Source organism: Crocuta crocuta, unplaced genomic scaffold (assembly GCF_008692635.1).
Source record: "Crocuta crocuta isolate KB4526 unplaced genomic scaffold, BGI_CrCroc_1.0 scaffold145, whole genome shotgun sequence".
NCBI lineage: Eukaryota > Metazoa > Chordata > Mammalia > Carnivora > Hyaenidae > Crocuta > Crocuta crocuta.
The window spans coordinates 509,348-521,656 of record NW_027530857.1 but is presented as its reverse complement, the minus strand read 5'-3'; the positions used below and the strand labels follow the sequence as shown (position 1 = coordinate 521,656).

At 46.4% G+C, this 12,309-nt stretch overlaps 1 protein-coding gene across 1 annotated transcript in view; it reads right to left on the bottom strand.

Annotated features, from left to right (window-relative positions):
* The window catches only part of KIAA0319 (KIAA0319 ortholog), a 52,069-nt gene extending 42,999 nt beyond the window's left edge, over positions 1-9,070 (bottom strand). The window contains 7 exon segments of the mRNA XM_077769592.1: positions 4,609-4,660; positions 4,663-4,737; positions 5,046-5,064; positions 5,351-5,360; positions 6,764-6,857; positions 8,085-8,183; positions 9,067-9,070. Coding sequence (XP_077625718.1) covers positions 4,609-4,660; positions 4,663-4,737; positions 5,046-5,064; positions 5,351-5,360; positions 6,764-6,857; positions 8,085-8,183; positions 9,067-9,070 — 353 coding nt within the window.
* Positions 9,071-12,309: the final 3,239 nt, after the last annotated feature.

The following is a 12,309-nucleotide window of genomic DNA, read 5'->3' as shown; positions in this document are numbered from 1 at the left end:
CTTCCTCCCCCCTCACCCCGTCATGTGAGGACACAGTGGGAAAGTGGCCGCCTATGAACCAGAAAATGGGTCCTCACCAGACACCCAAACTGCCAGCACCCTGACCTTGGACTGCCCTCTCCTCCACAACTACGAGGAACAAATTTCTGTCATTTATAAGCCACCCAGTCGACAGTATTTTTGTTGTAATAGTCCAAATAGGCTCCGATGGTATACAGGTCTCTGAGCCCCTGCTGTCAAACCTGTACATACCCACAGGTGAGACTGCAGATGTGGTCATTCTAGGTTTACTCTTTTGAGGAACTGCCAAACCGTCTTCTGAGCAGCTGCATCATTTCACATTCCTACCAGCAACGCACAAGGGCACCCATTTCATCATATCCTCACCAACATGTGCCACTTTCCAGTTTTTAAAAGATAGCTATCCTAACGCGGCAAACTGCTTCTTAAGCCGAGATTACAAATAAGCCAAAACAGAAGTTTTCACAATATGTGTACATTGCTCCAGAGATGAATCCAGTCAGATGCCTGGGAGGTTTTTTTTTGTTTTTTTTAATTTATTTTTGAGACAGAGAGAGACAGAGCACGAGGGAGGAGGGGTAGAGAGAGAGGGAGACACAGAATCTGAAGCCAGCTCCAGGCTCTGAGTTGTCAACACAGAACCCGATGTGGGGCTCGAACTCACAGACTGTGAGATCATGACCTGAGCCAAAGTGGGACACTTAACCGACTGAGCCACCCAGGCGCCCCTGCTTGGGAGTTTCTTAACCTAGTCAGACTCCTGGTGGCTCAGTCGGTTAAGCGTCCAGCTTCGGCTCAGGTCATAATCTGTGGTTCGTGAGTTCAAGCCCCATGTCAGGCTCTGCAAGCTCAGAGCCCGGAGCTTGCTTCAGATTCTGTGTCTCCTTCTCTCTCTGCCCCTCCCTGGCTTGCACTGCCTCTCTCTCTCTCTCTCAAAAGTAAATAAACACTAAACAAATTTTTAAAAAAAACAACTGAGTCAGCCTTCAGAAGATTTATAAACATATGGATGCATAGATAGATTCAGGGATGGATTTCACAGAAGAATGAATATACACACTTTTTTTTGAAATCACTGGATTCTTAAACGGGTATATGAGTCCTTAAAAATATAATAAACCAAAATGTTTAGGGTACAGGCAAATAGTAGAGAAAAATTATAGTTTTAAAAGTTTTATAGACATTCAAGGAAGATCTAATACAAATGATACAGGATTCTGCCCTAAGAATTTATAAGAAGAGCAAAGTAAATCAAACGTAAAATAGAAGTAAAGAAATAGTAGAGAGAAGAGCAGAAATCAACAAATTAGAAAATAGACAAAATTAACATAGCTCTAGTTAGGGGCTCTTTGAAAATATAAACAAAATTAACGAAAATCTTGAGTAGACTGATCAAGAAGAAAAGAGAACACAAATCAGCAATGGTGGGAATGAACCTGGGGTTATCACCACAGACCCTGCAGGCATGAAAGGATAACATGAAAATACTACGGAACTCTTTGACCCAACAAATTTAATGATTTAGGTGAAACAGGTAGATTTCTTGCAAAACGTAACTTACCAAAGACCCCAAGAAAAATTAAAAAAACAGAAAACCTAAACAGCCTCACAACTATTTTAAAAATTGTATTTGTTATCAAAAACTTTCCCAGCAAGAGCGGCTCCTGGGTGGCTCTGTCCGTTAAGCATCTGACTTTGGTTTTGGCTCAGGTCACGAACTCTCAGTCCATGAGACTCAGGCCTGCACGGAGCTCTGTGCTGACAGCATGAAGCCTGCTTCGGATCCTCTCTCTCCCTTTCTCTCTGCCCCTCCCATGCTCACACTCTCTCTTACATAAACAAGTAAATTAATTAATAAACACACATTTTTAAAGAAATAATAAATAGCATCCATTTAAAAAGGAAACAAAAGAAAATTTTCCCAGAAGAAAACTCCACGTGCAGGTGATTTTACCAGTGAATTCTATCAAACATTCAAGGAAGAAATACCACCAGTTGTTCACAAATGTTTCAGGAAGAGGAGGAGGAACAGATAGGTAGCCAGCTTGTTTTATTAGGCCAGTGTGATCCTCATTCGCAAACTTGACAAAGACATTGCAGAGAGAGAGACAGAGGCATAGACTAATACCTTTCATGAAGACAGACAAAAAACCCTTACCAAAATATTAGCAAGTTTAATCCAAGGCTAAATGAAAAGGATATAATAACCAAAGAGCATTTACCCCATGAACACAAGGTTGATTTAACATTCAAACACATCACACAATACATAAAAATAACTCAGAATAGATCACTGATCTAAATATAATACCTAGAACAACAAAAGTTCTAAAACAAACATAGGAAATCTTTGCAGTCTTGGAATAGACAATGGTTACATAAATAGAACACAAACAGCATGAAACAAAAGGGAAAAAATTGATGAATCAGACTTAATCGAAATTCAAAACTTTTGCTCTTTGAAAGATTAAGAAAATAAAAAGTCATATACTGGAAGGAAATAACCACAACACATATATAAAATAATGAACTTGTTTCAGAGCACCTGGGTGGCTCAGTCAGTAAAGCAACCAACTCTTTATTTTGGCTCAGGTCATGATATCATGGTTCATGGGATCGAGCCCTGCATCAGGGTCTGCTTGGGATTCTCTCTGCCTCTGCTCATCCTCTGCTCACTCACTCTCTCTCAAAATAAATAAATGTTAAGAAAATAAAATCAAATAAAATAATGAGCATATTGTTTCAGAATGTATAAAGACTCTTACAACTAAGTAAAACAAAAAATACAATTTTACTTATTTACTTATTTATTTATTTTAAATATCTTTAANAGGCTCTGAGTTGTCAACACAGAACCCGATGTGGGGCTCGAACTCACAGACTGTGAGATCATGACCTGAGCCAAAGTGGGACACTTAACCGACTGAGCCACCCAGGCGCCCCTGCTTGGGAGTTTCTTAACCTAGTCAGACTCCTGGTGGCTCAGTCGGTTAAGCGTCCAGCTTCGGCTCAGGTCATAATCTGTGGTTCGTGAGTTCAAGCCCCATGTCAGGCTCTGCAAGCTCNTATTTTAAATATCTTTAATTCTAGGAGAGAGAGAGAGACAGCATGAGCAGGGAAGGGTCAGAGAGAGAGGGAGACACAGACTCTGAAATAGGCTCCAGGCTCTGAGCTGGCAGTCAGCACAGAGGCCGATGCGGGGCTCAAACCCACAAACCACGAGATCATGACCTAAGTGAAAGTCGGACGCTTAACTGATTAAGCCACCCAGGCGCCCCACTTACTTATTTATTTTTTATGAGAAAAAGCAAGAGCGAGGATGAACAGGGGAGAGGGGCAGAGGAAGATTCTCAAGCAGACTCCACACTAAGCACAGCGCCCCAGGCAGGGCTCGATCCCATGACCCTGGGATCATGACCTGACCCAAAATCAAGAGTTGGACCATCAATCAACTAAGCCACTCATGTACCCCAATATAATTTTTAAAATAAGAAAAGGAGCGGCACCTGATTGGCTCAGTCAGTAGAGCAGGCAACTCTTTGTCTTGGGGTCGTGAGTTCAGACCCCATGTTGAGGTTAATTTACTTAAAAAAAAAATAAAGGGGCATTTGAAAACTAAACTAAAATAGGAAAAGGATACTTCACAAAATAAGTTATATGAATTGCCAATAACCACCTGAAAATATGCTTAATATCATTAGTCATCAGGAAAATGCAAATTAAAACCATAATAAGATACGATCACCCATCAAATGAGGTCAAATTAAAAAGACTGACTTTACCAAGTCCCGGTGAGGATGTGGAGGCTGGACGGCTCATCGGCTCATACGCTGAAGGTGCGAATGTAAGATAGTGCCGCCGCCACAGGAGAGTTGGGCAATGTATTAAAATATTAAACATAAACTCACCATAGAACCTGACCTTTCCACTCTTGGGTATTTACCCCAGAAAAATAAAAGTATGTCTACACAAAAGCTTGTAAGAAGTGTTAATGGCAGCTTTATTTGTAATCGTTCAAAGCTGTAAACAGCCTGGGGCGCCTGGGTGGCTCAGGCAGCTAAGCATCTGACTTCAGCTCAGGTCACGATCTCACGGTTCGTGACTTCAGAGCCCCACTTTGGGCTCTGAGCTTACGGCCTGGAGCCTGCTTATTCGGTCTTTTCCTCTCTGCCCCTCCCCTGCACATGCATGCCCTCTCTCTCTCTCAAAATAAGTCCGTAAACTTAAAAAAATAAAAAATATATGTTATGAAAAGAAAAGAATGAGAAACAGATAAATCATATGACTGTCTTACTCTCTGATGATACAAACTCTCTTTCAGAACTCGACCCAGCAAAGTGCTGCCATTCGCATCGCACTCCTGACAACCGAAACCCAACGTTTCCGATAAGCCCGCACTTGTAATGCATACTCGTCGGTGAGGATTTCAGTCCGAAGGGGCTGCCGACCAAACCCCCAAGGAAGCCAAATCCGCCTCGCCTCTCGATCAGAGCGAGAACAGCGTGGTATACGTTACAGGCATCGATCTCAGGAAATCGTGAGGACACACGTACCGGAAAGCACAGTGAAGGTGGGGAGACCACTTGCCTGAAAGCATAGTTCCCGGGAACAAGGTCAGACAGAGGTCGGACAGGGACTCCGCTGGGGTCTCCTCTGGGAAGGGGCCGTTAGTTTCTTCTCAGCGGTAACTCACTATTTTCGTGTCATCTGTACTTTCTGGAAAGATTTAAAAATAAGTGAAACTTAGAACGCAATGCAAGAACAGTACAATTTTGTGACTTACAGTCTTCATGCTTAACTCTGTTTTTGTATGAAATGGCATAATTACACAGATTCGACGGCTGTGTGTTACGTGCTCCCAGCGGATGTCTTCTTCTCCCTGGGCTATCATGTCTGTTTTTCTCCTGAGTCTCCCCCAGATTTGAGAGGGCTGTTTGTGCTCAGCTGCAAATTTTAAAAAGCACAGAGACAGCAGGAGTGAAGCAGATGCAGCACATTGAGATGCTACTTCTAGTCACCCCTACCCGAGAACGTGATGGCCGCCTGAGGAGTTTACAGGGGTATCTGAACTGACAGGTCCACAAAGAATTAAGAGACGCTTATACACAATTTATACGACCCTTTTACCACCCTAACCATTGAGGTGTACATCCAAGGAAAGGTAGTACCCCACAAAGAAAACTGCCCATTTGTGCTTCGAAAGAGAACAAAACAAAACGTGCCACATAGAATCACAGACATTTAGACCCAGAAGGGACCCAGCTGCATTTAATTCAGTTAAAGAAAGAACCAGTTCGTGTGACAGATGAAAAATCGCAGTTTCCGGTACCTGAGTCGTCCTGAATTGGAGAAATCAAAACGGGGTACATTTCCTCACATAAATGGGTTCATCTGAGATATGCTTTGCTGTCCTGCTGTGAAGCGGGACACGTGGACAGTGACATGTGAACAGACACAAATGGTCACGTCAGTGGGATTCCTGTGTCCTTGCAAAACGGGACAGCTGACAAGTGCTGTCTCATCCCAAAAACCAAGGATCTGGTACAGCTTCGGGATTAACTGCACACAGGTGCAAACACCGGGCACACCGAGTGTGATCACACTTCGTCACACACTGCCCTGCATCCCCGTCAATCTACATGAATGTAGCGTCAAATGCAGGGTACGTTTCCCATCCGCTGTCATCTGCGCGGATGCCTGTAGTCACCCAGGGGCCCCTTCCACATGCAAGAGAAGGGATGAACTCTGACTGAATCAGCCAACTCCTCACCCTGGATGACGGCGGCCCTCCTCGTGTGTGTTGAAGTGATTTTCCGGTTGCTCGGCTCACGCCCTCCATCAAAAGGAGGTTTTCTAACAATTGCTTTCATTCCAAACCCAATAGGCAGGCCCCGGGGAAGTTTTCAGGGACAAGTGACAGACGCAGGAGACCAAGGCCGTGACGAAGGCGCCTGGAGGGCTGGCNGCAGGGTGAGCGCGTGCAGCTGGGGGAGCCGCCGCCGCGGGGGGCAGGTGGACTCTTCTGGCTGCGCGACGGGGAAAGGGACACGGGCTGAGCCCGCTGTGTGTGCACATCGCGACCCCAGTGGCCACTGTCTACTTTATGCAGGTCGGTTATAAACGTCCTGTCCAGAGGGCTCTATCCTCCGGGCCTCAGCTGGGGAGAGGCCTGCCTACAGTTCTGGAAACTTCCTGCCAGTTGTAGGGGCTTGTCTGCAGGTTTACACTTTCACAGGTGAGCCCAGCGTCAGGGAACAGCCGGTAACCCGGGTAATAATAACCCAGCGCCTCAGCACGGACGTGGGCAGTGAGCGCAGAAAGGGGGCGATGGAGGACACTTCCGGCTCCNACTGCCGGAGCTCTAGAAATGTCTCTCCCCCGACCGCGACCGGGAGACGCAGAGCACAGACTTTTCCCCTCCACACAGATTCTGGTATTTCACCGCCTGCCTGTCTACACGGCTGGGACTGGATTCGTTTACGTCCTCCTCCTGATCCCAGTCGTAAAACAGAGCTCAGGNTGAATGCTGAGAATAAACTGAGGACTGATGGGTTGGGGGGGAAGGGGGAGATGGGCACGGAGGAGGGCACTTGTGGGGATGAGCACTGGGTGTTATATGGAAACCAACTTGACAATAAACTGTAAAAATAAAAAAACCAAAAACAGAGCTGAGGGGCCAGCAGCACAGCGGGAGCGGAGTCCGGCGCTGTGCAGCCACACCCGGCCGGGCTCGGTTACTTACCTGAGATGGATCCAGCGCGTGCATGTGTCTTTAGTTTCATCCCGGGAGTCCACCGGCTGCCTTATGAAGAGCCGTTCATGGCTGTAGGTGGTTTCTGAGAGCAGGTAAGGAATCCGACGTGTCACAAATTCGGGAAAGTCACCATATACGACCTGGGCAGAGGGAAGAGAGGAGGTCCGAACTGGCGCAGAAGGGAAGCCAGGCGCACTTTCTTACCATCCGCGTAAGAAGCAGCAAGTGTCTTTATCCTTCAATGGAAGACTTCTGTTTTATTAGGGAGACACACAGCTTATGGAAAATTCATGACATGTAGAAAGTGGAAAAAAAGAAAAAGGAAAAATAAAAATCTCCCTGATCCTACAGTTAGCATTTGATGACTTTCCTTTCGGGGTGACTGTAGATACAGAGATAAAGACAGTGATAGAGATAAGAGAAAGAGATAGAGGAAGAGAGAGATAGAGATAGAGAGAGATAGAGATATATAGATACACATTTTAACAAAGTATATAATCCATTCTACTTTTTCCCCTTTTAATAAAAGGCAAGGAGATTTCCATTCATTTCATCTGTCATGGGGGTTTTTACTAAAGGACGCAGAAACGGATTAAACCTCTCTGTATAAAGATGAAGTGGTCTCCCACCGTGAAATGCTAGTTCAAGTATGAAGTATTAAAAGAAATGCCAAATATTATCATCCGTGTTTAAATTTTGACCCGTATGTGATGGGCGCCGGGGGACCAAAGAAGGGACTAACCTGAATGAGAAACATTCAACCCCCTAAGAACAAGTATCCCCCAGGAAAGAATGCCTTGGACAGGGCAGAGCGATGGCTCCCATGTTCGCTGAACAGCAGAGCATCGGTCAGGCAGAAGAAAGGGCATTTTGAGCAACATTTCTGGAAGAGCTGGTGTGAGGCAAGCTGAGAACCCCGGAGCCCCGCTGCCCCCACTGCGGTGCCTGCAAACAGCTGGCCTCTCTCCGCACGGGGCTACCACCTACCACCGGGCAGACTCCGGGACGTGGGAACCTCTCCTGCCCTAACGCGTCTCTTGCTCTGCCTCTTCAGAAATGCATGACTTTCCATCTGAACCAATAAAGAAAAGGCGCGCCCTGGGTTAGTTTCCCATATTCTTCCTCCATTTTAAAGTCAGTAAGGTTTAATGCTTCTGACCTCCAAAGCCTCACCACCACTCCCCAACCTTCAGTCGTGACCTCACACAGTGTTGTGAAAATGAATCCTGCTGTAAAGAGCCTACAAAGACCATTAAGAACAATCCAACTAATGGACCCCTGGGGTCACACAGGAAAGTCACACTCTCACCTGCAGGTGGTGACGGCACAACAAAAGCCTTCAGTTCAAGGCCATTTTCTGGGAAAGTTATTAGCAGATTATCTCCAGCGGACACCAGGAGCTGTTTCACTAAAAGTTGATTAGAAACAGTACATTCCTTTACACACGATAACGATGTCATATTACTGCCCTGCAAGAGATTTGTTCTTAAGAGCCACAAGATGAAATAACATGCGTTCTTGTCATAGTTCTTCCTGGGACTCATCTAAGACACTTTTTTCCCTCTGGCTTGGAACTGACTCATGACCCACATTCCGGTGCAGGGCTGATTTTGTAACGTTTAAGCCATCTGTGTGAGTTGACAAGGTGAAGAAGGTAATGATTTGGGCTGACTGAGCGCAGTGATGGGTAACAAGGTTGTGTGGAAGCTGGGGCCTGTGGGTGGAACCTATTTTCCTTCCTCTCATCAGCCCCTCCAGACACCCTCGTATGTTGCTCTTATACAAGTTGAGTGGAACCATGAGTGTTTCTGTATCATTAGCCACACACCGCTCGATAGCAGCCTCATGGATTACCGCTAATGACCTTGCTCTTGGAACCTTTCTAAGAGCAAACCCCATCAAGCTCCATATGAAAGGGCTATTTTAACTCAGGCAGCACGAACATTCATGCTCATCCAAAGCACTTACCCACGAAATCAGCACTCAGAACAATGTTCACTGACTTCCTCTATAACCAGCAGAACGCTGGCGTATTCAACTGGCGAGATGCTGCTGGACATTAGTCTCCCTTGTAAATACAACTGAGAGATATCAGGATGTCACAGGGAGAAAAGCAAAGACCTTTTTTCTTAAGTTGAGCGCTCTCTAGGGGTCTGAGCTACTTGGAGATGTTGGGGGACGTGTGGCTCACCAAATCTGCTGCTCTCCTCTCCATCAGTACCCAGCCCTTCCAGTACCTTCCTACACCAGCTGCATGGGCCTCCCTACCTTCTCTGCAGAGCTCCCCTCACCCATCGCTTCCAGTGACTCTTTGCCCTGAAAGTCAAGGAACTGTGGACCCAGAGGGGACATTGGTCCAAACCTATCATTTTACACATGCGGGAACTGAGTCTCAGAAACGCAAAAATAATTACGTTGCTCAAGGTTGTACGAATAATGAGCAAAAATAGAGCCATCAATACTTCATTACTTTAAGTCTCTTTATTTCAACACATACCAGATCATACTGTCCCGAGCACGGTCCCACGAGCTTTCAAATTATCATTCATTAACCTTCTCGCAGTCCCATGCAATAGTCTTCTCAGAACCCAAGGATCCTAATTCCCAGGCTGGTTTCCTTCCCAATACACCACACGGCTTCTCTTCTGCCAGTTCCTCTGTCTACAAAAGCGGAGGATCAATGTAAGTGAAAAGGCAGGGAGAGGCAGCCCAGCGCAGTGCCCACAGAACGGCCTCGAACACAAGCTCTCCAATACCTTCTTGGTTAGGAAACGTAATGGGAGCTTTTTGGCGCTCAGCATGATCGTGCAGCCTCTGGCTCTTTCATGACCTCTTCCTACTCAGATGCCCCCTTCCCCCCCCGGCCCCCGTCCAAACCCTCCTCTTTACGCCGTGCTTCTCTGCACGCTCCTTCTGTTCTTCCAGCTCCTAAAGGAATGAGGTCTCCAAAGCTCCCCTGCAGGCCTCGCCCCAGTTCACCCACCGCCCTGCCCGGGAGGCCGCGTCTGTGCCTTCCATCACCACTTCTATGCCGGTGACTCCTGGGGCTTTGTCGTCAGCGCTCTGCTTGTCCACCTCAGTGTCCTGTGTCTTTCATCCTTCTGGTCAACCACTCATCAAATCCTAGTGATTCCAGCCCTCGGATAGCGCTCGAATCAGGTTCCTTCTCTCCCTCCCTGCAATCACTCCTTCTGGTCCTGATGGATCCTCTGGTCTGCAGTCAGCTCCACGCCATTTTCTTGAAACAAATCTGATCATTTCATTTCCTGCTGAAAATCATTCAGAGATTCTCTCTACTTCCCAATGAAGCACAATTTCCTTAGCACAGATTACAGCTCTTTCAAACTCTTGCCCTGCTGACCACTCTAGACTCACACCTTGCCATTCCCTCTCACTTGCGGGATCAGTTCCTGCCACAATGACCTCCTTACAGCTCTCCCAAAATGCAGCTGAGCCCCCCGTACTTCTGTTCTGTTGCACACGCAATGAATGAGGTGATGGTGGAAAGGACTAAGCATAGTTCCCAGCACTGGGTTAAGTGCTCACTGAACAGAATCATCGTTACTGTGACTACACATGTCGCTCCCTTGACCGGAACAATGCAGCAACCCCGTTTCTATCCTGGCATTACCGCCTCGGGAAAGGCCTCCCCGGCCCTTCTGACGGGTCAGGCGGGGTGCCTCCCCCGCTCCCACAGCTGCCTGTCACAGCACTTACCAGATGATCTGAAAACTATCTGTTTACCGGTCAGTCTCACTTCCTGCACGGAGGGAAAAGGCAATGTGTATTCATCTTTTCATTCCTGCTTACATTTCTAGGACGGGCTCATAGATGTGCCTGGAGGGAACAAGTGAACTTTAAAGTTGTCACTAGTCTCTTGTACAGCAGGGTTTTGTACTCTTCTTCCGGCTCTTCTTCCGGCTCTCCTTCCGGCAGCGGCAGGAGACACAGGGGGTTCGGACGAGGAGGACTCGGCGGGGAGGAAGCTAGCGGGAAGGCTTGGGGTGCCACGATCTGTGCTCCGTGGGGGCGGCGGAACTGGCCTCTTCTCCACGGAGGCCGGGTTCCACTCCGGTCTGGCTGGAGGAGGATCATGGGAAGGCATTAGAACCTAGAAGATCAATTACAAAGACAAATTGTTATGAAAGAAAAAACAAAAATGGTTGACCTCATCAAGCAATACAACGTCACTGACGTTTTCATGAACTGGATTCAGTGGCATTTGAAAAATCATGTCTAATATCACAAAACACTAGAATTCTACACCATCTCCTTCAAATACTCTGTTATCTGTTAAAAATGTAAGAAAACTGTGGATTGGACAATTAGTATAAATGAACATGCACAGCCAAAATCATTCAAGATGAAAAGAGAGAGAGAAAAAAAACCCAACTACAATAGCCCCTGAACTAGTCAACAAGGCAATAAAATTGAAGACAATCAGATAATTCGATGACCAGACTCCTAGAGTAAATGATCTCTAGTCATACCATCGATGTGCATAAGCTATAACCTGAAGTTAAAGTTAGCCAACTTAAAGTTTTTGAATTAAATATTATGTGCCAGAGGGGAAAGTCTCATGATAGGATACCAAAATTCTCTTCTGAGCCTTATCTACCCTTACTTACCGAGGGTCCAGGTAAGTAAAAGTCAGGCTAACAACACAGGAGGCCCACGGGGGGCGGTGCCCACAGGTGTTTACTGAAATCACACACTGGTGTCTGTTCTGCAGTTGAGGAAAGTAAAGACAGAGACATTTTGTGACTGGAGCCCGGATAACTGACGTCACTGCTAATATTAACTAAATACCAGATATTTCAGTTCATAAAGTTCCAGATATTACGAGGCAACTGGTGAACCCCTTCAACAACAAATTTCAGGAACCAAGGCAGAAAGAAGATGAAGTATAATTTTTTTAAAATATTGATCAGAACAAGACAAAATAAACTGACCAACATTTAAAAACCAGGTGGTGGGTTGCAGGGAAGGAAAAAAGTTTTCCCTCCTCCTTTTCGACCTCCCTGCCTGACACCCCCACTCCTCGTAATAAAAAGGCTGATTAACAGAAGAAAAACACATTTAAGAGGGAGGCCACCGGCCCATGGCACACTTCCCACCTGCTTTCAGGGGGCCATGGTGCGGCAGAGTGTCCTTGCATGGCGCTTTCCTAGGTACTGTTAATTCAAAGTAATCAATATGCCACAGAGCCATGTTGGCACTTGGAGCCCCCGCAGAGTCTACTGTAATTGTGAGATGCTCGGCTTCTGTGAGGTTTCTGGCATCGAGGTTTGGGAAGGGAGTGCGGATATAGGAGGCTGGTCCTCGCATCTGTGCTGACAGGTGCATGAAGTTCAGAATCCCTGCGACCAGAGCTCCAGAATGGGTGCTCCCAGCACGTAGTAGCGGGGCCTCTTATGAAGTCACTACTTCATAAATAAAGAATGAGTTAAAATAAAGAATGGAGTCTACAGTGGTCGGAAACATTAAGGCATGGGTCAAAGGCTTCCCAGCCACCAGGAGCTGGTGAAGGGGGT